Here is a 27,298-nt window from a genome sequence, read left to right as displayed (position 1 = left end):
ACAGTGCTATTGGTCATGCACTGAAATAGGTCAGGGAGGGGATGTGTGTGTCTGTGTGTGTTTGAATGTGTGTGTGTGTGTGTGTGTGTGTGTGTGTGTGTGTGTGTGTGTGTGTGTGTGCCACAGTGAGAGAGACACTGATGTGGACATGAGGGAGAGAGTTACATCGTTAATAAGTGTGTCTGCGTCAGATGCCCTGGCATACATGTGGATGAGCACGTACCAGCTGCATTGTTTCACACGCACACACACGGAGAGACACACACACACACACACACATTCCCAGTTTCAGTGGAGGAGAGAGATTCATATCCGAAGTCACACTCTCTGGAAGCAGTGATGACCGCTTCAGGACAGGCTCCCATTCCCCTTGGTCATGCGCACACATTCTTACACACTGGTAGACTTCAGGCGTGTATTGGCTGATGGTTCTTCTCATTGGTGTATGTTATGGGCGGTCAGAGTTGCGAAATAAGCCATTTAAAAGCCATTTAATGGCCATTTAATACATTTTCACCTGACATCCACACATACACGCCAACACATGTGCACACTGTGTGTTAATATTTCAGCTTTTTTGTGTCATTACCATGGATGTGAATGTGTGTGCGTCTTCAGCCCAGAGCCACTTCCTGTAATTCAGACTGTCCTTGAAACACACTCACTCACTCAGTCTCGCGCGCACACACACACACACACACACACACACACACACACAAGCAGTCACCGGCCATTCAGCTAGAGGGGTTTGACATCTGAAATGTACAGCAACATTCTTGTTTGTGCACCATATCCTTGAGCATGTTTTTGTTTGTTTGAAATGCTACATGAGGAACAATGGTCAGTGGTGATCAACTGCAGCCCTGTCATGTAGATGGAGAACATTTGAATCAAACCAACAAAAGGTGGTGTGCAAGTGTGAGAATAAAACAATTTAAAAGAACTATTTCATTAATAATTAAAGTTAATCTATTCTCTCATACACTTTGGTGCACCAAACGTAGTTTCCAATAATAATGCTTTGTGTCATATACCTTGACAGTTATTTAACTTAGTATGCCATAAAGCACATAAAATAGGATTTAGTTATTCTTTTGACATAAGTTGAATACCGTTTCATTGACATGGACAAGAAAGTCAACCAATACATGACAATAACCATTTATATACAGCCGCGGAAAAAATTAAGAGACCACTTCAAAATTATCAGTTTCTCTGGTTTTACTATTTATTGGTATGTGTTAAAGTAAAATGTACATTTTAGTTTTATTCTATAACCTACTGGCAACATTCCTACCAAATTTCAAATACAAATATTGTCATTTAGATAACTTATTTGCAGAAAAATGACAATTGGTCAAAATAGCAAAAAAGATGCAGTGTCTTCAGATCTCGAATAATGCAAAGAAAACAAGCTCATATTCATTTTTAAACTACACAATACTAATGCTTTAACTTAGGAAGAGTTCAGAAATCAATATTTGGTGGAATAACCTTGATTTAAAATCACAACTTTCATGTGTCTTGGCATGCTCTCCACCAGTCTTTCACATTGCCGTTGGGTGACTTTATGCTACTCCTGGCGCAAGAATTCAAGCAGCTCGGCTTCTTTTCATGGCTTGTGACCATCCATATTCCTCTTGATCACATTTCAGAGTTTTTTTTATGGGATTCAGGTCTCGAAATTGGGCTGGCCATGACAGGGTCCTGATCTGGTGATACTCCATCCACACCTTTACTGGCCTGGCTGTGTGGCATGGAGCATTGCCATGCTGGAAAAAACACTTCTCAGAGTTGGGGAACATTGTCAGAGCAAAAGGAAGCAAGTTTTTCTTCCGGGACAACGTTGTACTTTGCCTGGCTGAGGTTTGTAAAAGACCATAAGGATTGAACCAAAGCCGACTGGAGGGTCTCCTAGTTCGTCTTCTCTGATGAGTCCAATTTCACAGTAGGTGCAAGACTCTGTGGCTTGTAGGCCTCTCCAGGTCTCCGTCTAACCATCAGACGACCATGTGTTGGGCAAAGCTGAAAATTGGACTCATCAGAGAAGACGAACTAGGAGACCCTCCAGTCCGCTTTGGTTCAATCCTTATGGTCTTTTACAAACCTCAGCCAGGCAAAGTACAACGTTGTCCCGGAAGAAAAACTTGCTTCCTTTTGCTCTGACAATGTTCCCCAACTCTGAGAAGTGTTTTTTCCAGCATGGCAATGCTCCATGCCACACAGCCAGGCCAGTAAAGGTGTGGATGGAGTATCACCAGATCAGGACCCTGTCATGGCCAGCCCAATTTCGAGACCTGAATCCCATAAAAAAAACTCTGAAATGTGATCAAGAGGAAGATGGATGGTCACAAGCCATGAAAAGAAGCCGAGCTGCTTGAATTCTTGCGCCAGGAGTAGCATAAAGTCACCCAACGGCAATGTGAAAGACTGGTGGAGAGCATGCCAAGACACATGAAAGTTGTGATTTTAAATCAAGGTTATTCCACCAAATATTGATTTCTGAACTCTTCCTAAGTTAAAGCATTAGTATTGTGTAGTTTAAAAATGAATATGAGCTTGTTTTCTTTGCATTATTCGAGATCTGAAGACACTGCATCTTTTTTGCTATTTTGACCAATTGTCATTTTTCTGCAAATAAATGATCTAAATGACAATATTTTTATTTGAAATTTGGTAGGAATGTTGCCAGTAGGTTATAGAATAAAACTAAAATGTACATTTTACTTTAACGCATACCAATAAATAGTAAAACCAGAGAAACTGATAATTTTGAAGTGGTCTCTTAATTTTTTCCGCGGCTGTATAAAGGTTTGTAGCTTCGCAGTTCAGTCACTCTTTTCACACATCAAACGTAGTACTTCTAGAAGTTATGCTCTGCCTTTCTGCCCAGTGGTTGAGAAGAAAAACCTCATTTTGACACAAGCCAGACCAAGACCGTCACAGGGTTTTAAACAAGTATGACTGCATAGCAATTACTGCAAGAGGCCCCTCAATAATTTCACGGTAATTTCTTATGCATTGGCAAAAATACCACTTTAGGAAAAACCTTTGGGACAAAAGTGGAATATAGAACAAGGGCACCGGTACACTGAATTATTATGAAATCTGGGGAATAGAAATGTTGGAATTTCTATTTTGCACATGTTCGCATTAGCATTCAGAATTTAACATATCAAAACAATCACAACTTGACATACCTAATTCATCCTATAAATTAAGTAAAATGGCAGAAATGACGGTATCTGTTAATCTTAGTTTAATGAAAAGGAACTGAAAATACAAACTTGCTCTCATTTGAGCAAACAAACGAGTCTGTAACTACATTAGGAAGCGAAGGTCGGTCCTTAAGATAAAAGAAAGTGTAATTGAAGGAACATTCAAATGCTGCCAAATCATTTGCAGAAAAAAGTCACACATAAGGACATAATAAATACTATTCATTATTACTTAAACTTTAAGTTATAAATAATTGTAAATACTAAATGATTGTAAATAATAATAACCTATAGATGCCTTGGATAAAATGTTTTGGTTGGTCCATTCAGGAGTTTCCCCTCTCTGTAAGTCAGTCGTGTGAGTAAAAACTAAAATATTTAAGGAAAACCACACATATAGGACTCAGTCTTCTTATGTTTTATTGTATTTACCTCCAGAATTGTTTCCCTTCCCTCCTTGGAAAGTCCATAAGATGTTAAGACGCTGTTGGTTATCATTGGAATACTTTTTGTATTTAACAGTATATTAAATTAAGTCAAGTACATGTACCTCAAGCGAGCAGACATTCAACAAAGATGGGATCCGCCATAAAGTGATTTATAAAGCTTTCTTGTGGAAACCCACATCCTATATGTGCACACAAGCAAGTCTTTATTGTGAACCTTGTATATGTCAAGCTCTTTCACCCCTAGTCCTTATGTATGTATCCTTTGGTTTAAGTGTAGTTTGAGCAATTAATGTGTAGCAATTCATGTTTAGATGAATTTGGAGGTAGAATTATTTGATTTGCTTGGTTTATTTTGGAAAACGATCCCCATTCAGATAATGTCATCTGGCTGTGTTGCTTAGTTGGTTGTGAGACTTGTTGACTCGGCATGAAATGAAACTTTTTACTGCTATTCATTTATAGATTTCATTGGATTATAGTGCTGTCTAAGGAACTGCATGGCAATACCTGTAAAATACTGCAACAATATGCACAATAATCAACCAGCTATAATGTAACCATTTGAATTTAATATAATACCTTTTAAAGCCTCCATCTCCCATTCTGCTATGTCAAAGTAAATACTGACCCCTAGATCTTTTAGCTCATTCAACGTTTAATTTGCTGAACCTACATACCATTTGTGATACAGGAGCTGTGAGCCCACTAAGGCCAAGGCCAGACTAAGCAGATTTTCATACTTTCCGGAACGTATTCGGGGTTAGTCAATCGCGGCCAGACAAAGCTGTGCTGCGCTGTTCTACGGCCACACACACCCATTGAAACTGGTGAATATGCTGTAGTACATATGCAAGGCCTGTTGGGTTAGCCTGTGGGTTAGTCAATCACGGCCAGACAAAGCTGTGCTGCGCTGTTCTACGGCCACACACACCCATTGAAACTGGTGAATATGCTGTAGTACATATGCAAGGCCTGTTGGTGGCGCTGTGAAGGGTGCTACCGGAAATGGAGAAGAAGACTCGTAGAAGAAGACGACAAGTTACAACTAGTTAAGTTGGTGACAGTTCAGTTTGTCGCCAAGTAGTTGACCATACTGTGCCTTATACATTTCCTATGCTTAAATCATCATTGTTCGACCTGTATGTGATGCATTATGTGCATACCTAATGAAAGTAAGGGTTTTCATGAAGTTGCTACTGTGATAGATTGTGTGTATTAAATACCACATTTTGGGCTACCTTCTAGTGCTATTAGTAGTGATTAGCACGCTAAGCGGAGATTTAGCTATGTTCTGTTTTTATGTTGATACGCTGTAATAAAGATGTGTTCAATCCTGCTAAGATTTCGACTGGATGAGATATGAATGAGATCCATGTTGCCTAGTGTAATGTCCACAATTATATGTATCTAGTAATATTAGTTGTGTAATTCAGTGCAGTGTAAATTAGTCCCCATAAAGAAGACTGCTTTGGTAACTCAGTGAATAAAACGTGCCCTTCTTAGATCGTTGTTTGCCAGCCATAAACAGAACAGAAGACTTACATTTTTTAGTTTTTATTGCGATTGGGAAGATGTACGTGACTACTTGACAGCTTCCAGCGTTCACGTGGGATAATTACGTCATCAGATTTGCGGATTCAAACCCGATTTGCGGCCAGACAGGCCCTGATAGCAGGGTAGATTGCAACCGTCCCACTCTGGAGAGGGGATTCTAACCTTGACGGAAAGTAACGCTCCAAATGGCAGATTTATCTGGCCGGGAGGCCATTTTGTCAAGGTACGTTCCGGAAAGTATGAAAATCCGCTTAGTCTGGCCTTGCTCTAAGTCCATGGGTACCCCGAATGCTGATTTAGGGGCGTTGTGTCAATCGACATTGGAATGTTTGAAGTGCAAATAGGTGGGCTGTTTCTCAAAGGGGCATAGGCCATTGTGATGGTGTGGACATTTATAAAACTATCCTCACTTGTTTCCTCATTTGCGATCTTGGTGAGAATGCATGTCCTGCCCTTCATGTCGCTAAGTGGCTAAAAGATAAAGAATCAGCATTAGGTACCAAAGAATCCACAACAGGGAATATGTGCCTTGAGTTATATATGTGTGGAATAGCTAGCTCCTTCGACTTTATATATCTAACTCAATCGTATCATATCCACAGGTATAAACATGTGTACAATTAGATATATAACATATATTGGCTATTCTTTTATAAGTGCCCAGAGAATGAAATTTGTCAAGATCCAGCTTGATATTCTACCACCCCTTCAGTGTCCATTTAAGGTCCTAACCCATTTCAGTCCAGGAGTGTATTTGTGTGTGTGTGTGCGTGTGACTGTGACTGTGTGTGTGAGTGTGACTGTGACTGTGACTGTGTGTGTGTGTGTGCACACGCAATGGTGATTATTGTTCTCATTTCATCCCAGCTCTTCCTGTTCACTCTGTGTCAGAATGCTGCAAGCGTTGTAGAAAGTTCAGAAGTCTGTTCCATCGTCTGTGTGCGCGCGTGTTTGTGTGTGTGTGTGTTTGTTTGTTTGTTTGTTTGTGTGTGTTTGCCTCAGCACGGCGACTCCACATAGTCATTGTCGAGGCGTGGCCTGAAGTTGGTGGCCAGGGAGCGGCTGATGACAATGACCCGCGGACTCAGGCAGTCGTCACGGCGATGCAGAATGTCCCATATCAGCACGGCAGCGGCCAGAGTGGCCAGCAAGCAGGCGGCGATGTTTATGTAGCACGAGTACGACAGCTGTGTGTACGGACCAATGCGATAGAACGTCACCAGGCCAATCACCAGCACAAAACCTAGAGAGAGGGAGAGACAGAAAGAGAGAAAGAGAGGGAATGAACGAGGCGAAAGAAAATGAGTGGTGCGTGTTTGAGTTTTAGTGACTTAGATCTTTAGTGTGCGTCAAGGTTGAATGCTTTTTACTGTGTATTTTTGGGGGTTTCCTTCTCTACATGGTTCTATGTAAAGCTCTGCTGTATTTGGTTACTGTGGGGTTTTGGGTGCGCTCATGCTTCCAAGCACAGCTGTAATTAGAAAAAGATGGAGCTCATTTCACAGAACACTTACGCATGCACACACACCACACACACACACCTAACACACACGCAAGTAAAGGCAGACTGAGCATTGGAGAATAGGACAAAGAATAATAAAAACAATAATAGTTGTTCACTTTCTAAAGGCCCGAGTGGCCTGGCCCATGTCTGAGGCGTTCCCTCTGTGCCTCACAACAGCACACGGCAGGGAGGTAATGCTGATGGACAGCCATGCTGGAGCTGAGCACACTCAACAGGACACATTCCACAGACGCCCTCGTCACAGCACACTAACTCGCAGCACGCCAGCCCATGGCAACAGCACACCAACTCCAGTGTTGTGCATGAACGAGTTCAAAAGGATGCGTTTATTGAAAGCGTTAATTTTTATGAGAACGATGAACTGATCGCAACCTAATGACAAATAATGAATTGGAACGGTGAACACGTTCATATTATCTGAGGTCCGGCGCCACTGAGGTCTAGCTAAAAATGTTATGAATGTTTTCCTTCCCCTGAGGAGAAACGCTGTCTAAATGGAATGCTTGCACTAAGTCGTTGCTTAGTACCCATATCATTTCTGCGATGTATACCTAAACCAACTAACTCGACTTCGCACTGCGTTACCCATGAATCATTGCACACACATGTATACCAAACAAGCAAAGTATTCCAAGACAACAGCTCTCGGTCTCATATAAAAATGCCAATTAAAAGCTAAGAGACGCAGACTCTCCGAGTACATCCGATGCACCTTATTATTAGGTTTCCAACAGTTAAAATCTCACCCTTCTGTGCAAATTATGACCTCCTGAAAAATTAGCAATAATAAAAAAAACATTTATTTTAGGAATTGATGCGTGTATCAATATGAAGTGCAGTTTAAGGCAAGGGGTAGTGATGGATAAAGTTTTCTTTAAAAAACAAGTTAATTCTTTCATTCTTACTTTCCACCTTAAAACTATGAAATGAACTAGTTCAGAATTTAAATGGTGAACTATGAACGTGAACTATTCTTGTTTACTTGTATGAACTGAACTTTGAACTAGTTCATGAGAGGTGTGAACTTGCACAACACTGACCAACTCAGAGCACACTAACTCAGCACACTTAAGCTTAATTAATGGCCCCTTGCGTCGTTGCGTGCTTGCGTGCGTCTCCCAAATGTTTTAACTATCCGACAAGGCGACGCAAGCCGCAGGCCTGTGATTGGTCCAACCCATCGCTGTTTACCTTGTGGGCAGTAGCATGCTAACATTAGATAGCTGGCTCAGACACCTCGCAAATCCCCTCATACGTATTTTTCAGTTACATAACTTTTCAAAAATCTAAGCAAAACAAAGTCAAACAAACAACTTGTATGTACAAATACGACCATCTACGGAGTTTGGTCCGCAATTTTTTTTTATTATTGCTTTGCGACACCCTCCAACCGACGGAGAACTATTAATGTTCACAAGTCCGTCGAAGTTTCTGTGAGTTCGTCGAAACAACTGCGTGACCACGCAGTAACGCAGTCGTAGAAGCAAAGCGGCACCTTAACTAGGGATGCACCGATCCGATATTGGTATCGGTACCGATATTGAAGACATTTCTAGATCGGGTATCGGTGACAATTAAAAAAAAAAAAAAAAAAAGAAGATTTTTTTTTTGTTTATGTTTATGTATATAGGTAGTGTATTATGAGTGCACGTTGCTATTAGTAGCGATTAGCATGCTAAGCGGAGATTTAGTTATGTCCTGATGTTGATTCGCTCTAACAAAGATGGGTTCATCCTGTTAAGATTTCGACTGGATGAGCTATGAATGAGATTCATGTTGCCTTGTGTAATGCCCACAATTATATGTATCGAGAAATATTAGTTGTGTAATTGTTATCGTGTAGCAATAACTCATGTTAAAGTAATTCAGTGCAGTGCTAATTAGTAGGGGTGGGGGAAAAAATCGATTATTCGATTTTAATCGATTCTCTCTAAAACGATTCTGTCTCGATTCAGAAAAGTTCATAATCGATTTTGTAATTTAAAAAAAAAAAAAAAAAATTTTTTTTTTTTTTTACACATCCATTTCATGTTGAAATGCAAGCTGCATCGATTATTGGATTGTTCATAGACAGTCAAAATTGTGACAAGGAAAAGCTTTTTCTCTCATAAAAAATAGAGAAGGTAATTCATCTGTTGATTTTCTTTAATTATCAAACACAAAGTAGGAAGTGTAGCAAAGACTCTAAGTAGCAAACTCAAATGTTTTAAAAGTCGAAATGGATTGATAATCGTTTTATCAGTTTAGAATTGATAATCGGTTTTTTTACACATCCATTTTATGTTGAAATGCAATTATCGATTGATTATCGAATATCAATTCAAAACCGATAAAACGATTATCGATGCATTTTGACTATTGAATCATTTGAGTTTGCAACTCAGAGTCTAAATTGAAGAAAATCAACAGATGAATTACCTTCGCTATTTGCTTTATTAGAGTAAAAGCTTTTAATGGTCACAATTTTGACTTTCTATGAGCAATGCAATAGTCGATGCAGCTTGCATTTCAACATAAAATGGATGTGTAAAAAAAAAAAAAAAATAAAGAAATTTTTTTTAAATTAGAAAAATCGATTTTAAATCGATAATCGATAATCGATTTTAAATCGAATCGTTGACCTCTGAATCGATTTCGAATCGAATCGTGAGGTGCCAAGAGATTCCCACCCCTACTAATTAGTCCCCATTCTCATTGCAGACACTCACATATAGGATAGGATACGTAGGATCACATGCATCGTCATGTAATGGAAATTGATGAATGCACATTAAAGGGAGATAAAGAATACTGCTTTGGTAATCGTGGGTCTTTTAACAGACTAGAACCAGCAAATACATTAACAGGTCACCATGCTGAGCCTCTACAATGTAACGTAAAAGTTGGCGCTAGCGGATATATGATTGTTAACTAATATGAACACTAGCGCTAGTTAGAACGTACATTATTTGTGATTATTTTTAGCCTATGTTATGAATTGATAGTGATGACTAGACATGATGTCAAGTAGAAAATTAGCAAAAAATGCAACAAGATCTCATGTCATGCACTCCTCATTTCTCCCTCTCGCAAGTGTGGTCACACACATACACACAGTTACCAGTTGGCGCTGTTTTTTTTATATCGGTATCGGATCGGTATCGGCCGATACTAAACCTCAGATATCGGTATCGGTATCGGAGGTGAAAAAAGTGGATCGGTGCATCCCTAACTCACAGGACACGGTCCATAGCTAGAGCACATCAACGATTTCAGCGCCAGCATATTGCAGTAACCCCCCCCCCACATACACATACACACTTGGCTCTGAATTCCTGCCCTCACTCCTATGTGTATACCCTGTCCAAACCAGAACAGTGAAAAGTAGAAGACCAATCCCTAATCAGGTCTTTCTAGACTGTTAGCCGCCACCACTGCCTCTAGTTCCATCCCAGCTCTTACTTGCCTGACTGTTATCTAGAGACAAACTACTGATCCCAAACCAGTCTCTGCTGAAGTGTTTCAGATGAAAGGCTCTTATTTTGGACAAGGCTATATTGGCAGGCCCTGATGAATGTGGCTAGTGCGTGCAAAGGAGGAGACTGATCCTGGCACAGCCCTTGTGAATAACTCCTGGTCGGTGACATCCTCCGAGTGGCTCACCTCCCATCGCAGGCTTATCTCATCCGCTCTGTGGAAGCTGAAATCACTCATCGCCACGCCGCATTCCTGCAGTCAAACGGAGAGGCCAGAGGGGCCGCAGCCAAGGGGAGTCGTCACATCCCACAAGCTTTATAGAGATTAAGATTTTAAACTGGCTTTCAGAAAGGACTTGGTATAGTGTAAGATATCCAAGACATACTGTATCAGTTTAAGTGTATTCTGTTTAACTTACATCCCTAAATGTAAGAAGTCCGGAGGAAATTCTGTCTGGAGAACATAAGACCTGAGGAAAGGAGGAGAGAGCTGAGGATAGATTGGCATATGAAACCGTTTGTTTGTTGGGGCTTGGCCGTCCAGCAGATTTATTTAAACTGTGTGTGTGTGTTTGTGGTGATCTGACTAATGAGCCTTTGCTCTCTCTGTCCTGTATTTCTAAGTCTGTGTGTATGACTAAGTTTTCTTTAGCACTGTGTAATCGCTGATATCCTTCCTTCACCCCTTCACCCACACCACCCTTCCTCCACCCTTTTCATATCACTCCCTTTCTCTGTCTGTTGCTCAATCTTCTTGGAAGTCTTGCATTCTCTGGAAGAATCGACCCCTGTGTTTTCAAAGTGAAACATTCTGAGCGAGATCTTGTGAAATGGAGCTGTGTATGGTTAAGTTTGTATGAGACATCATCTTCTTAACACATCAGGCAGAAGAGCTGCGATTTGCTCCCTCTTCCCATCTCTTCTCTCCCCACTCTTTCAACATTGCTGCAGATAGTCAGCTTGCCTTTGTGTTGCTACAGCTGACTATTCATTTGCCCAGTGTCATGGGGAGGGTGCTGGGCACGGTGCCAGCTGTCCACCCCTCCACCCCTCACCCTCATTCATCCCTAACCTGGCCCTGGCTAATCTTACTTTAGTGTGTGTGTGTGTGTCTCTGCAGAAATCTGCTGGCTGGACTGGAATGTGCCTGGTGTTTTTCTACAGTCTGAGGTTGATAGCAATGGAAACCAAAACTTGGCATTCCAAGCAATCACTGAGCAAAAATAACTCATTCACACAAGTGCACCATTCATATCTTATGAATGACTACAATTCTCATCAGTTACCCTCCATTTAATTCACTGTCATTGTATCTGTCAACTCTCATTGATAACCACATTGCTCACAGTCTCTCCTAGAACTAATTTACAAAGATCATATCATTCAAAGGCACGTACTCCATCAGTCCACAGTGACTATACAGATTGTTCTGCATTGTAGCAGTACTGACTCAATTGCGTTTTATATAATAAAATAAAATAAAAATTAATAATTGTAAAACCTTTTGGCCTTAAAAAAAATCCCCACCATCATCAGCTCCTGATATGGCATGACCACTAAGGAAGACTTGTCATTCTATTGATCAATCCTTTTGCCAGTGCCAGCTAAGGTCAGGTCAACTCCTATGGGTCACTGAGCGCCACTGGCCCGTAAGAGGTGACCCCACTCCTTCTCTTCCCCCGAGGACATGGCCCATTCCGTTCCCAGGGATAGCCCAGCCTGGCCTGACCTTTCCTCCCCATCTTCCGCACTCCTTCTTCTCCTCAAGACCACAGGAAATGAACCGGGGCCTGTTTAGGAAGTCCTCTGGTTATTGGACATTTGCATGATTCACTCGTTGTGTAGGTGAATAATAAGATGCCTTGAAGAGCTCCAGTGGAATCCAGTCTGGCTGGAAGCCAGTGAATGCATTCAGCAGTGCTGGGGTTTGGAAGGGCTTAAAGGGCTTTCATATGCATGAGCCTCAAGTGGTCTGTTTGAACCACATTGAACAAACATGGACAAACAAACGGACTGGTTTGCAATTTCTGTCTTAACAATCCACCCCTCTACATCCCCTTCTTCTTTCCTCTGTGGTGTGTGTGTGTGTGTGTGTGTGTGTGTGTGTGTGTGTGTGTGTGTGTGTGTGTGTGTGTGTGTGTGTGTGTGTGTGTGTGTGTGTGTGTGTGTGTGTGTGTGTGTGTGTGTGTGTGTGTGTATTCACGGGACGCAGGGCTTCAGGGGATTTTGCATAACAGGTAGTGGCAGCACTTCCCCGTCCTGCGTAGGGAAATCCTGGCGCCTGCCCGTCTCTCGCCGGTCTCTTTCACAGACACTAAATATAACCACAGCTGTGACACTCTCACACAGCAGCGCTGTCCAGCCCTCACCCTGCCTGCGCATTCACGGTCCAGACACACAGGCACAGAGCTAGCAAAGCAACACCATGGACTCTGATAGAGGGACAGCGTTTACAGAATGTCCAGGAACAGACGTCACGAACGGACACAGCTAGTTTTCCCCTCTGACAACCAGACACACACACACACACACACACACACACACACACAGAGACTCCTCTCCTGAACACAATACCGTGGTGACAGCACTTCCCTGGCCAATGATGGAAAAACGCCCTACGAGAGAAAGGCAAACATCTTATCTTACCAAATCACAGAGAGCCATAGTATGAGATGCAAACACAATTACAGCGGTGGCCGATAATACAGCACTCAGAACTTCATTTTGACACTGTTGCACATAACCCTAACTCTCACCCTCTGATCTCCGGCCTAGGAATGTCTGCTCAGGGGGAGTAAGGAGGGGGATTTTTTTAGAAGTTGTTACCCCCCCCCCTCTCACACACACACACAAACACACACACACACACTCACACACTCACTCACTCACTCACTCACTCACTCACACACACACACAATCACTCACTCACTCACACTCACACACACAGACACACACACACACGCACACACACACACACACACACACACACACACACACACACACACCCACAGCATGGGTCTATTTCTGGTGCTGCTGTGCTCTGAGTGAAGAGTGCTTTCCAAGAAGACGGTGTGATCTGATAAGCGAGGGTCGGTTCTTGGCGGGGCCCCTAGCTCATTGTTGTGGAGTGTTTGATTGCGGGTGGGCGCGGGGGGCTGGGGGGGCGCTGTAGGGGTGGGTTCTATTTGTTGATATTTGTTCTGTTACAGATCCTCAAAGCACTGTCTGCTTTTGCTTGCAAGTGTCACACAACAAAGACAAGCAGCAGTTAGCAAAGTCCTCCCCCTATAGTCCTGCTCACACGCAACTCTCATGTCGAGCCCCTGTGACAACACTGTGTGTGTGTGTGTGTCTGTGTCTGTGTCTGTGTCTGTGTCTGTGTTTCTGTGTTTCTGTGTCTGTGTGTGTGTGTGTGTGATGGAGAGAGAGAAAGAAGAATGTGATCAATAGTTTGCGCTGGTTAAGTTGGGGGATACTCACTGGCTAGCTGGAACAGGGCTGCGATGGCCTCCTCCCACCACTGGGAATCCTGGGTAATGAACTTCAGCTCCAGCAGCCCCAGAAGGTAGATCAGCTGACCTGCTGTCAGGGCAACAGTTGCTAGGAGATTGCAGGCACGCATCATGTCAAACTGCACTGGGGTGAGAGAGAGGAACAAAGATCATAAGAAGGCCCCTTATGTAAAAGTCCCACACTGAACAGAGATGAAGGTGGAAAAAAGACAAACTACTTTGAGATCGGAGATAGAATGTTACACCAGACAAAGCCACACACACACAGGGAGAGTATTTTTGCTGTAATCGTGTGCAGATGTACTGTCAGCTGTGGTGAGAATCCTGTGTTGGTGATCCTTCCTGTTTCCCAGCATACCTCACAGAGTCAGAGTTTCCTGCTACCCATGATTCCTTTCTGGGAATCCATAAGCCAGAGCTCACATACAGTAGATATGGGGGTTCTTTTTTTCAGCGTGGCTAGGATCAATTCATTTACAGAGTTCGTATTAGTCATTACCTAATGGAATAGTTAATCTTCAAATCTATAATTCCTTTTCCAACCTATGCACAATTTTTTTTACAAATCAGACCTCTTCTTGTCCAAATTACTGTTTCTAGACATAACACCAGAGTTTCAGATTGTCCACATTTAGCGTGTGTGTGTGCAACATACCCAAATCAATACACACCATTCTGCCCTAATCTTGGTGCACAATGTGCTGATCTATAGCTTGCCTTTCACCATTTTTTCTCACTGAATTGCTGTTTCAACAAATGTTGATTTTGTAAATTCAGAACTTCCACTGGCCTGCACCTGTGCTTATAGTCAGTGAATGAGGCAAAGGAAACAACAGGAATCCGTTTAAATGCCATTCATTTTCATTCATAGTTGCTGCCTGGGTCATGACCCATTCATGCAGTGGCACTGGCAGGCACATGAGAGCCAGCTGAGAGCGGGCGCTGCTATGCAGCTCAACAAAAGGTCAATCTTGAGCAAATAGAGCTCAGTTTAACCTGTGCTATGATACTCCTATTCAGAGAAGTGCTTCTCACATTCAAGTATGGAATAAAACTTCAAATATTAATTGTACTGTGAAATATTCTTTATATTACTTTTTTTATTAAGCATTTTTATTAAGCATTATTAAGCATATTTTGTTGTTGCACATAAGGGTACACCTTAAGAGTGTTTTAACACAGTTGGTTGCCTTGTGCCACTGTAACATGCACATCTGCACATGCATACTCAAACATAGACACACACTGGTTTGTGTGTGCACTTACGTTTCACCGTGCTGCGTGACTCCTGGTACCCGGCATCATCCGAGCCCCAGGTGAGTCCCTTGCAGAGTCCGCGGGTGCCCGCCTCAGAGCCCCCGGCCCCGGCCTCTTCCAGCCGGCCCCCCTCCAGCGAGCACATCCTCCAGAGGCCCACGCTGCGGCGCCGTCCACTGTCCAGCGTCTGCAGCACCCAGCTGGGGCTCCACGCCGCCGTGTTGTTGAGCACTAGCGAGAGCAGGGCCACCGCCACTGCAGCCAGCACCAGCCGCTGCACAGCCATGCAGCCCTCCGCTCCCTCACACACACACTCACACACTCTCTTCCCCCCCTCTCGCTTTCTTCCAGGCCCGTGCACACACACACGCACACACACACAGAGGTGTTCAGGTGATGGGATGGTCCAACCCAGTGGTGTCAGCTAGAGAACATCTCCGTTCATTCTTGTCCGCTGGGGAGGGGGGTGGGGGGTTATGTTCGACGCCAGTGGTCTTTATCCTTCTTCCTCGGAGGCACGGACTCGAGGGGGCCTCTTGAAGACCTGGGCCATGACAATGTTCCTCTTCTTCGGTCTCTCGTTTCTCGGTGGATCTATGTTTTTTTGCGTTCTTTGCACCCCTTCTAATTTATCAGCTCAGTGGGTGTCTTTCTTGCTGTTTTCACTGACTCCCAATCTCTCCCTTCTTCTCCTCCCTCTCCTCTTCTGCTCCTCAAACTTTGCAGCTGCTTGACAGTGGAGGCGGGATCCCACTCTCCCCCTTGTCTCTCTTTTTTTTTTTCCCTCCTGTGTTTTTTCTTTTCTTTTTTTCTCTTCCCTCTCTCAGCGGGGGGAAAAGTGTTTGGAGCTCGTTGGTCTTTGCCGTGCTCTTGCTCTCGCTGGAGTCTGTTCTCAATGACTTACAGCCTTTCCCTACGCTGCACAGGCATGCATGGAGCTGTGTAGAGCTGTGTGGAGCTGTGTGGAGCTGTGGAGAGTGTGTCTGCTCCGTCCCAGAAAAGAGTCTTGCGTACGCTGAGTTCCGATGAGAGGGTCTGGAGTGGGTCTGCCCGTGAGGAGAGCGAGAGGTTGAGGAGCAAGATCCAGAGGTCTGAAGGTGAAGGCTGAGACAGTGGGGGAGCGTGTGAGCGTTTAGTCCTTCTGCTCGCTCGCTTGCTCTCCCGCCCTCTCTCTCTCCTTCCTTCCCTCTGCACTGCTCTGCTCTCTCTCTCTATCTCTATCTCTCTCTCTCTCCCTCCCTCCCTCTGCCTTTCTCTGTGACAAGCGCGCTGCTCCTGCAGTCAAACAGCAACAGGATGCGTTTCCTGAGGAAAAGGGGTAGAGGACGGCAGAGCACAGCCCCTCCTCCTTCTCTCCCCTCACTCTTTCTTCTCTCCTTTTTTGTCCCTTTCTCCCACACTCTCCTCGGTCTCTCTAGCCCTCCCACTCTCCCCCTAACTCTTTCTCTCACTCACTCCCCCTTTCTTTTTCTGTCTTTCTCTCGCGAGTGAGGTGAACTGCTCCGGTTTCAGCTGGGTTCAGGGCCCCCAAAGATTCAGGGAATTTCCTGTTGCCTAACTTTAATAAACAAGCCCATATGTGTGTGTGGGGGGGGGAGGCGACAGTGGACTCCAATAAGGAACAGATGGGTGTGGAATTCAAAGTGCAAGCGGAGGAGGGACCCAGATGAAGAGAGGGATGGAATGTACAAGAAAGAACGAGTGGGGAGGGATTAATAAAGTTCAGGGCTCTGTAGGCAGAGATATGCCTTTAGTGGGGAGACCACACTGCGTGTGTGTGTGTGTGTGTGTGTGTGGAATGTTTCTGTTTTGAGATTGTTTTTGTAGGGTGACAAGCGATGAGTAATATCGTAAATGGTTTTTCATACTTCTTATATATACTCCTCATATAGGAAGACCTTTGTGATCACATTACCACCTTATCATGTTGTTCGATCTTTTCTACCCTAGTTTTCTCAATGTACCATCACACACAACATCAAGAGGCCTTGGCATGTTTCAAAAGCGTGTACAAATATAGATCAGTAATGAATGTAATTTAATTAATTGTGAAACCGTAAATAAAATGTTGTAAATGGCTGTCAAGATTCTCGTGAAGATTTTCATGTTTACATTGTATGGATGTTTTGGTGACCTTTTCTTTCCCCTGCCCTATGACCCTAGTGAGGCGGTGTGGGAGAGCATGGCACGGATGTGTGTGAAGAGCCGGCGTCTGGACGTGGCGCGGGTGTGCCTGGGGAACATGGGCAACGCCAGAGCGGCACGGGCACTGAGAGAGGCAGAGAAGGAGCCCCAACTGGAAGCCCAGGTGGCCATGCTGGCAACACAGCTGGGCATGCTGGTGAGACACACACCTGTGTGATCATGCGCCGCACGCACGCAAGCAAGCACACACACCGCACGCACGCACACACACACACTGCACGCACACACACACACACACACACACACACACACACACACACACACACACACACACACACACACACACATGCACACACATGCACACACACTCACACACACACACACACACTCACAAACCTACTGTGCATCAGAACACGCATGAATGCATATGCACATGAACTCTCACACAGACTCATACGTACACACACACACGCACACACCAACACTCTGGATCTCACAGACTCAGCCTCACCTAGTGTGCATCAGAACTTCCATGAACTCATATGTCATATGAAAACTCTCTCTCTTTCTCTCATTCTCTCTCCCTCTGTCTCTCATTCTGTCTCTCTGTCTCTCATCCTGTCTCTCATCCTGTCTCTCATTCTGTCTCTCATTCTCTCTCCCTCTGTCTCTCCCTCTGTCTCTCATTCTGTCTCTCATTCTCTCTCCCTCTGTCTCTCATACTCTCTCCCTCTGTCTCTCATTATGTCTCTCATCCTGTCTCTCATTCTGTCTCTCATTCTGTCTCCCTCTGTCTCTCATTCTGTCTCTCATTCTGTCCCTCATTCGGTCTCCCTCTGTCTCATTCTGTCTCTCATTCTGTCTCTCATTCGGTCTCCCTCTGTCTCTCTCTTCATCTCTGGTGCCTGGTGTGTCAGGAGGAGGCTGAGCGCCTGTACCGCTCCTGTGGGCGTTACGACCTGCTGAATAAGTTCTACCAGGCGTGTGGGCAGTGGCAACGCGCCATAGAGCTGGCCGAGACCCACGACCGCGTGCACCTGCGTACCACCTACTACAGCTACGCCAAGCACCAGGAGGCCACGGGAGACACCAACATCGCCCTCAGCTAGTGAGTCACCGCCGCCCCCCTCTCACAGTGTGACCCACCACCTCTCTCACACTCATGAATGCCCCATGACCCTAACAAGCCGTGTGTGTGCGTGTGCGTGTGTCCTTGTGCGTCTGCGTCTGCATCTGTGTGTGTGTGTGTGTGTGTGCGTCAACTCTGCCATGCTCCCTTTGTTTAATTGAGTGTATATTTGTGACATCACCAGATCCTCCCGTTGACAGGACGTCCTGCTATTTCACCAAACCCTTTTTTAGCACTGCGGCATCTTTTATTAGTGCTCCCATTACTCTTTCCTTATGCCATGGCTTTCCTATCCCTGTTGTTCTCTGTCCATCTGGGAGCAGTTATGAGAAGTCTGACACTCACCGCGTCGAAGTTCCCAGAATGCTCATCGAAGACTCCCTCGCCCTGGAAATCTACGTCAATAAGATGAAGGATAAGTGAGTCCCGCCCTTATTATTGTGTTACACGATGTGAAGGCCTAACTGGCTTGGTGATGTAATGCGTGATTCTCTCTTGTGATTGGCCAGGAATCTGTATAAGTGGTGGGCCCAGTACCTTGAGAGCCAGTCGGATATGGATTCTGCTCTGCGCTACTATGAGCAAGCGCAGGACTTCCTGTCTCTCGTGCGAGTCCACTGTTACCTGGGCAACGTTCAGAAGGTAGCACACCTGGCAGACAAGGAAAAGCTTGTCAGAATTAAATGTGGTGCAGATATGTGGTGTAATATGTCCTGTAGAGGAGCATAATCCCTTAAAACAATAAAGGACCCTTGTAGTCACACTTCAAGTCACCAAACGTCAAAAATCACATAATGTCAGTGCTATGCATCACTCCAGGACCAACTAGCAAAAGAACACTGTCTTCAGTAAATGAGGATGCTCTTTGCGTGCTGATGAGTTTTGTAATAATTCAGTAGGTTGGTCCTCTTTTTCTGACAGGCAAGTGAGATAGCCAATGAGACGGGAAACAGAGCTGCCTCCTATCACCTGGCCCGGCAGTATGAGGGCCAGGATGATATCGGCCAATCGGTGCACTTCTACACACGGGCGCAGGCCTACAACAATGCCATTCGCTTATGTAAGGAGAACAACCTTGATGAACAGCTCCTAAACCTGGCACTGCTGAGCAATCCTGAAGATATGATGGAGGCCGCCTGCTACTATGAGGACAAAAACTTACACATGGACCGGGCAGTCATGTTGTACCACAAGGTAAGTAAACCCACACAAATAACAAAGTCTGTGTGCTATGTGGAGTATGGAAAAGAGTGACACGGGTGTAATGAATGATTTCCCCTCAGGCTGGCCATGTTTCCAAGGCTCTGGAGTTGGCCTTCTCCACCGAGCAGTTTGGAGCTCTACAGTTGATCGCAGAGGACCTGAATGAGAACAGTGACCCCGCCCTGCTGGCCCGCTGCTCAGATTTCTTCATCAAACACTCACAGTACCTCAAGGCGGTGGAGCTTCTGGTGGCTGCTAAGAATGTATGTGTGTATATGTGTATGAGGCTAGTCTGCCCTATGTTTATGTGACCGTGTGTAAAAAGATGACTTGCGCTCAGTAACATATTTTGTTCAGTAGTGTTGCTGTTGTGGTTTAGCTGGTCTGCTTGTGCTCTGAGACGGGTGTCTTTGGGTTATTTTGTGTGTTCAGTACCACCAGGCCCTGCAGGTGTGTTTGGACCAGAGCCTGACTGTGACGGAGGAGCTGGCTGAGAGAATGACGGTGACGCGAGGCTCAGCCCACCTATCAGAAGAGGAGCGGAAGGACCTGCTTGAGCGAATCGCTGACTGCTGCATGCGCCAGGGCAACTATCACCTAGCAACCAAGAAGTACACCCAGGCTGGCAATAAAATGAAGGTGAAAGTGCAACACATTCTGCCTATTGCATATGGAGATTTAATACCAGCTGATGCCAACACAGTTGTGCACACATCCCTAGTTCATAGTTAAGTCCTATAAATCTGCATCATGTTTGATCTTCCCCTACAGCTCTGCTTTAATCAAAGCATTCTTTAACACTCTGTCACAACTCTAAGGCCGGGTCTAATATTTGTTACCAGCGACAGTTGCAATGGTCAAAATAACAACTGTTTATCTGTCTGCAGGCAATGCGCGCTCTGTTGAAGTCTGGTGACACAGAGAAGATAATATTTTTCGCTGGAGTGTCTCGTCAGAAGGAGATCTACATCATGGCCGCCAACTACCTGCAGTCTCTGGACTGGCGGAAGGATCCAGAAATCATGAAGAACATTATCGGCTTTTACACCAAAGGCAGAGCTCTTGACCTGCTGGCAGGCTTCTACGAGGCCTGTGCACAGGTGAGCATATAGGGGTCTTAATTTGTTTTAGATTAAATTCACGATTGAAAAGCTATATTTGGACATTTTGTTGAATTCTTCTGACTGCTAGCTCCTCTGCTTGTGTGTGTACATGTTTGTATTTTGTGTGTGTGTGTGTGTGTGTGTGTGTGTGTAGGTGGAGATAGACGACTACCAGAACTATGAGAAGGCATTGGGTGCACTAACGGAGGCCTATAAGTGTTTATCGAAAGCGAAAGGTCGAAACACAGATGACCAGGACGGTAGAAATGCTGAGCTCGCACACCGAATCTCCTTGGTGAAGAAATTCATCCAAGCGCGCAGGTAAGACATCCCCTCTGCTCCTGACAATCTCCATTTCAAATCTGCAGTGGCTGACCACCACTAGAGGGCACTCATGAGACTAATGAATCATGGTAATGGTAGACACTATCTATCGTTAACATTTCTGAGTTTTTGTGCTAGTAGACATATATGAAGCAATAACTTAATATACTTCCTCTGAGATGTATATAAGCTATTGCTGCAGGAGTGCATACTACTGTGTGTTCGTCATGGTGTGTTTGTGTGCGCCTGCAGGCTGTATGAAGATGAGCCAGCGGAGGCGATGCATCTGTGTGAGACGCTGTTGCAGGAGCCGGATCTGGACCCCGCCGTCAGAGTGGGTGATGTTTACGGCTTTCTGGTGGAACATCACTGCCAACAGGGCAACTATCAGCAGGTGTGTGGTCATGCCAGCGAATAAGTGAACATGTGCGGCTCGATGTCTCAATTGTAGAGAGCAATGCATCTGTCTGCTTAAAGTTTAAGAAAAACTGTGGAATCTGTTATTCATGAGTTCATCTTACACTTCACAATGTATGATTCTGTCTGTTAAGAAATAGTTCAGTGGTATAAGACTGTAGCAGACTAACGAATATGGTTTTTGAGACTAGTGTCGTGCTAATGTCTTGTGTGTGTTCAGGCCGTCTCCAGGTTGGAGGAGCTGCGGCGTACCTTGCCGTCTGTGAACATGGGGCTCTATGTGAGCCAGAACAGCCTCACGGCGCTTCAGGACGCCACAGGGCTCCAGCTCGCTCGTGGAGACAACCAGGACTCACACGCACACCACCTCGCTCACTCCACACGCCACGACAGCGGGGGAGAGGATGAGGAGGAGGTGGTGGAGGAGGAAGAGGACGAGAATCTGCCAGACTGAGACATTTTTTGTTTAGTTACCTCTGTTTGTCATTCATTAATTTGATCATACAAAGGCCTTGCAATGAGACATCCTCTCTTCACAGCTTCATGCGCAAGCTGTGCAGTCATGGTGTCAATTCATTGTAGTCTTCTTTTCACAATTTTCTGTAATGCTTTGCTTTATATGTATAATTCTCACATATTGTTGTATAAGAAAGTGCTTGTAATGACTGACAAGGCTCTGGGACCGAATTGTGCCTCTGACTTATTTTATAGGCCTGTGTATGTTTGGTTTCTACTGACAGTGCCAGGCTGCTGAGAGCTTTGAGCAGAGGCCGTTGTGTGTGTGTGTGTGTGTGTGTGTGTGTGTGAGCGACAGAGACAGACAGAGAGAAATGCAGGTTCAAGGCCTAAATCTCACCAAAGTATGTTCAATAGTTTGGTGACTTTTTCCACATTTCTTCAAGGGCTGTACGAATTGAACAGGCCTTAAATATTTTGTAAAACAATATTATATGCTGTATAGAAGTGTATCATATTTTAATAAAATGTTTTATATATTGTTGTCCTATTGGTCTGGATCACTTCTTATATGTAACCAGTGTGTTTAACTCGAGAAAATTTGAACCCCATCTATGAGAGTATAATTAGTTTTAGTCAAAAATCTTCACACAAACAAATCACTATTTTAACTGTTATTCAAGTTTACTGTTATTCAAAATACAGTGCGAACACCGTGCAGACCGCGTACAAATGACGGTTCTCATGGGTGACGGTCAAGAAATTGTCTTTTTCCTGATCCCAGAGGGCACGACCCGCGATCTTTACAGTTTGTCCTTTCTTTTCGCCAACCACCACCCTGACCACATATCGGTATCGGTCGAACGCTTGCTCCTTGACAAAAGCCATGGTGTCTGTAGATACTTTATCAGACACTTCTCGGCAGTGGTCGTGGTCATAGGCCAGGTCGGTGAAAGCTTTGTCTAGTATCTCCTGGACTCTTTTCTTCACGACATGTGGAAGAAACTTACGCACAGGTCCCATTCGGTAAGTACAGGCCATTTTTGTTTTAGGCTTCCAAACTGTAGAACCTCCTTTCATGTGATGTCCGTCGTCATCGTCCACCTCAACGTCCGCATTTGAGGCCCTTGGTCGGTCTAGGTCCCTGCGACTTGTTTTCCGTACTACACTGGCTCGACGGTCCATCGAGCGAGGTTTATCTGCTCCGGACATTGCAACGGATCTCTAGTGCTGCTGCCTTTTTTTCTGAGTGAAGAAGACAGTCCTGTCTGTGAGGCTCTTTCCTGTTAATCGATGATGGCTTTGATTCACACTCTCCTGTACCAACCGAAGATCATAGAGCGCCGCGCTTTGGAATCTTTGGTACCAACTGTCACCGCACGAGAGCGCTCTGGTGACGCGTGAAGGCACTGCTCCATGGAGGATCATGGAAAAAGGTTTGTGAATATGAAACCAGTACAAATGCCGAACTACAGATCCTGTTGTAGGCCTAATTTTAAAGGTTTAATAAAAAAGGCTTTCCAAATCTTCCATGCATCTTATATGCAAGGTGTATCCTTTAATTGTCCCTTAACGATGGCTGTTTATTTACTCCAAAAATAGCCTAACCTAAAGACAAAGATACGTTTTTTAAAGGGAATATTACTGGACAGATAAGTGAAACTTTGACGTGAATATCTATGCATAATTTAAATCACAATTACAACCCACTAATCTTGAGACCTTGGCAACAACCCGCTGTTTGTGGTTACTCAGCAAGCCGTCGGTAACCTGGACACCATCATTTTATTTCTCTAACTTACTCCTCGAGATGACTTCACAGTTAGCACGCTCTAAAACGAACGATTTCCACGAGCAAATCCGTTCTCTCACTGACGAGAATGTAAGTAAGAAGAAGTTTACTCTCATTCAAAAGTTCGTGTATGTGAACATATTCTGCGTGTGTGATTTAAGTATGTGTGTCTCTGAGTTGTATATATAAATAAATGCTACTGGATGACCGAAAAATTCCCTCTGGATTAATAAAGTATCGATCTATCTATCTATCTATCTCTCTATCTATCTATCTATGTCATTGCAATGTAAGGTTATGCATGATCAAACAAAACAACTTTCACAACCCCCCAGGTTCAGCTCAGAGACAAAAATGAACAGCTCGTCAGTAAACTGGGTTCTCTCCAGAGCAAACTGGGAACACTGGGGGCCTCTAGAACCGACCTATCTTCCAAACTTGTGCTCAGCGAGGAAGAGAAACTGAAGGTATAGGCTATATCATGTTTGTACAATCAGTGTTTTTTAATTGAATGTCTGAGCTCGACACCTGCTCTCTAGCTATGTCTCACTGAATCTTTCTGACAATTTCTTTGTTCATTGCTTTTGTAGATGTCAAAGGAGCTTGTGGAAGTTCAGATTAGGGCCAATAAGATGAGAGAGCAGTATGAGGCTGAAAACTTTGAGCTCAAGAATAAGGTAACATACACACCAGTCCAGTGTTTTGAAATCAAATGTCCACATGCACATTAATTAATCACATTTTTGCTACCTGTTCAGCTTCTGTCTCAAGAGGGTGTGGCCTCAGCTCTGGAGACCGAGCGTGATCGGTTGCGACGGGAACTCCAGGGGGCCTCAGTACAGGCACACGCTGCCGAGGTCAACAGCAAGGAGCTGGCCGAGGAGTACAGCACACTGAAACGGAACTTTCTGCGTGTGTGTGAGGCCTATGAGCGTGCTGCTACACACACCGAGCAGCTGAGCGCCGAGCTGCTTGCACTCGCAAACACCCATGACACCCTCCTCCAGGAGAGGGACCACGCTCAGCGGCGTGCTCGGCAGAAGGGGGAGGAGGTGGAACGTGTGAGGGCACTGGTCAGCAGAGTCAGCCACAATAGAGTTAGGGTGAGGCACAGTGACTCATAGATAAACACACACATATATTCTCTATTATTCCTTCCTTATACAAGGTAGCTGTGGTCACAAACACAACACACCCGCATATGGCTTATTACAAATATATATGTAAAACAATCTCTCTTTCTCTCTCTCTCTGTGTTTGTGTGTGTGTTTTCACAGCCAGAAGAGCTGGTTGCATTGGAACAGACCAAGAGCCCCCAGGAGAGAACTGTGAGTGGGTGTTTATAACATTACACACACTCATGTGCAGTGCCAGCTTTACCATGTGTGTGATTTTGCATTCCTGAACGTTTGTGGGTAGCTGCTAGGTAAACAGAGCGAGCTGAAGGATGAACTGGAGAAAATAAAGAAAAGTTATGAAGAGCAACAACACAGACTTGAGGAAAAAGTGTATGTCTATCTCACACACACACTCTTACAAATATGAACATGTGTTTCTGTTGGCAAATGGAAGTCACTGGTGTGTGTGTGTGTGTGTGTGTGTGTCTGTGAGTGTGTGTTTAGCTTGTACTCTTAATGTGGTTTCTCTGTGATCTGGTCTCTGTGGGCTGCTGTGTGATGTGGTTTTACCTCTGATGTGGTTTGTCAGGGTTGCCATGGGGAGAGAGCAGCAGGAAAATAAGAGAGCAATCAGGAACACACAACAAACACTTGCTGAGCAGTCTGTGGTAAGTGTGCGCACATGCACACATGCACGTGATGTCTACTTGGCTGTGGGTTTGGACAAATGTGTGTTTGAACATATGTGTGTGTTTCTTTCAGGCACTGATGACCTCCCAGCAACAGCAAAAGGAGCTGGAAGCTGAAAACTCTCAGCTGCAAAATCAACTGAAAGAGCTGAACCAGGAGTACAGAGCCAGACTCACTAAATATCTAAAGGACCTCACAGTATGGAGACCTTCCCATTATCTACAGAGACTTAGCATCCACACACACACGCACGCGCACACATACACACACGTGCGCGCACACACACACTCCAAAATGTATAGGTAATACAGGAGTTTATCCGTATTTATTCACAAACATGTATCTCTGCAGGAGTTCATGTTTGGTTTGAGGGAGGGCTTAGACCAGAAGGAGGCATCTTACTGGTCCAAGCTCCACAGTCATGTGGACGGGATGTTGAGTGACATGAGAGTGGCTTATCGCAGGAGAGAAGAGCAACTGGCCAACGCAGCACGCAACTACCGCCGCAAAATACGCACTTTCATGAACACACACACTTCCCTGCTTGCTGCTTACAGGTACATACACAGAAACACACACACATATATACACACATTGCCCCTCTAAACTGATTTGAACACACTCAAACACTCTTAGAGGTCAGGCTCAGAATGGCTTGCCATGGCTTAACTGGATTATTTGAGTTCTTTCATCTTAAAAGACTATGCTAATTCATAAATCCCACATGGTTGGCGCTAGATCTTGTGCAGCACTCTTCTTTTCTCAGACAGAAATGTCCATCATAATCATTTCCACCATACACATCACTGTATTTAAAGCAGTTACATACATACTAAAACTCTGGCTTGCTGACATCACATGCAAACAAGACTACACACACATACACACTGTCACTATTTTGCTTCATGCTCATTCATACCAATGCAAACAGCGAAGCAAAGTCACATATAGTTACTTTCTCCTGTTGACTTTGGTACATACTGAATGCTCCCTATTCCACTCTTGATGCATGTGACATTATGTTCATCTGTGCAAAAATGTTCCTTTGTTAAAACTCCAACCGGCCCAGTTGTGTTGAATAGCCATTGCATGGGTTCCCATGGCTGCAATATCAAGTAACATTTTGGTCGAGTGCACTCTACACCAGTGCACCCTCCACCCACCCGAGAGCCATTGTGTAACGCCACATCAAGTGCTCTGAAATCAGCTCAACACTATTGCAGATCTTACAGTACCTATCAGCAGAGTTCCATTGCCACTTTTGCTTTCCTGTGATTGACAGTTGGATTCTCTGCTTATCAACACTCTGGACCTTTCCCTCTTTTCCCAGGGTTCAGCGGGAGCAGGTCCTAGCTAACGAGGGCTCAGGGTTGGAGGCCGGCCCCCCTGAAGCCCACTTCTCTCTCGGGGAGCACGAGGGGGAGGCTGAGAAAGAGTTACACAACTTGCGCTTGGACAAAGCCCGACTAGAGAGCCAACTCAAACAGACACAGGAGCAGGTGTGTGTGTGTGTGGGTAGGTGGGTGGGTGGGTTGGTGTGTGTGTTTTTTTTCTTTGGGTTCATCAGTGCATATCTGAATGATGCTGCTTAGATGAAGTGAATGACGCTTGGTTTCCTTCTTACAGCTCTTGCTCTCCTCCAGCCTTTCTCAGCAGTAAGTCTGATCTTTTCCAACTCCATATTGTGGGCTACATAATGAGTCAGCTGCTGCACCGGCGCACTCTCAATCTTCAGGGTCTCTTGTCCTCATATTGTGTTACGTGATTAAACACTGGACACATGCTGGCATAGTTCTAAAACTCACATAATCGTCTCTCTGTGCTTTAGGGCTCAGCTGAATGATGTGGCCTGGACTGACATCAGAAAACAACTACATGAGATTGCCATCACAGCTCAGGTAACTGGGACACAGCCTTAAAGAATTCACTAAGGTGACATATATAAAGACTG

General features: G+C 44.7%; 4 protein-coding genes across 4 annotated transcripts in view; 2 read left to right on the top strand and 2 right to left on the bottom strand.

Annotated features, from left to right (window-relative positions):
- The window catches only part of ift140 (intraflagellar transport 140 homolog (Chlamydomonas)), a gene marked incomplete at both ends in the record, with an annotated part of 41,413 nt that extends 19,668 nt beyond the window's left edge, over positions 1-21,745 (top strand). The window contains 11 exons of the mRNA XM_080833934.1: positions 17,134-17,311; positions 18,033-18,223; positions 18,568-18,663; positions 18,754-18,886; positions 19,166-19,438; positions 19,528-19,710; positions 19,880-20,086; positions 20,335-20,547; positions 20,705-20,871; positions 21,127-21,268; positions 21,512-21,745. Of these exons, the coding sequence (XP_080690060.1) occupies positions 17,134-17,311; positions 18,033-18,223; positions 18,568-18,663; positions 18,754-18,886; positions 19,166-19,438; positions 19,528-19,710; positions 19,880-20,086; positions 20,335-20,547; positions 20,705-20,871; positions 21,127-21,268; positions 21,512-21,745 (2,017 nt within the window). The remainder of the gene's footprint in view (positions 1-17,133; positions 17,312-18,032; positions 18,224-18,567; positions 18,664-18,753; positions 18,887-19,165; positions 19,439-19,527; positions 19,711-19,879; positions 20,087-20,334; positions 20,548-20,704; positions 20,872-21,126; positions 21,269-21,511) is intronic.
- On the bottom strand, positions 3,249-16,185 carry tmem204 (transmembrane protein 204). The gene is made up of 3 exons (XM_080833944.1): positions 14,980-16,185; positions 13,682-13,837; positions 3,249-6,464 (listed from the first exon to the last, which is right to left on the bottom strand). Exons 1-3 carry the CDS (start codon positions 15,254-15,256, stop codon positions 6,220-6,222), a joined length of 678 nt encoding a protein of 225 aa, XP_080690070.1. The 5' UTR covers positions 15,257-16,185; the 3' UTR covers positions 3,249-6,219.
- A 692-nt stretch (positions 21,746-22,437) lies between the features above and the next one.
- LOC308362589 (dynein light chain Tctex-type protein 2-like) lies at positions 22,438-22,959 on the bottom strand (the record flags this gene model as incomplete). The annotated part of the gene is made up of 1 exon (XM_080835311.1): positions 22,438-22,959. One exon carries the CDS (start codon positions 22,957-22,959, stop codon positions 22,438-22,440), a length of 522 nt encoding a protein of 173 aa, XP_080691437.1.
- Positions 22,960-23,557: 598 nt separating this feature from the next.
- ccdc78 (coiled-coil domain containing 78) overlaps positions 23,558-27,298 on the top strand; it is a gene marked incomplete at both ends in the record, with an annotated part of 4,188 nt that continues 447 nt past the window's right edge. Inside the window, 12 exons of the mRNA XM_080834423.1 lie at positions 23,558-23,629; positions 23,875-24,006; positions 24,130-24,216; positions 24,298-24,642; positions 24,817-24,867; positions 24,959-25,047; positions 25,247-25,325; positions 25,420-25,545; positions 25,699-25,904; positions 26,678-26,846; positions 26,974-27,002; positions 27,176-27,245. Coding sequence (XP_080690549.1) covers positions 23,558-23,629; positions 23,875-24,006; positions 24,130-24,216; positions 24,298-24,642; positions 24,817-24,867; positions 24,959-25,047; positions 25,247-25,325; positions 25,420-25,545; positions 25,699-25,904; positions 26,678-26,846; positions 26,974-27,002; positions 27,176-27,245 — 1,455 coding nt within the window. The remainder of the gene's footprint in view (positions 23,630-23,874; positions 24,007-24,129; positions 24,217-24,297; positions 24,643-24,816; positions 24,868-24,958; positions 25,048-25,246; positions 25,326-25,419; positions 25,546-25,698; positions 25,905-26,677; positions 26,847-26,973; positions 27,003-27,175; positions 27,246-27,298) is intronic.

This window comes from Sprattus sprattus, assembly GCF_963457725.1.
Source record: "Sprattus sprattus genome assembly, chromosome: 3".
Lineage (NCBI taxonomy): Eukaryota > Metazoa > Chordata > Actinopteri > Clupeiformes > Clupeidae > Sprattus > Sprattus sprattus.
This window is presented reverse-complemented; position numbering and strand designations above follow the sequence as displayed.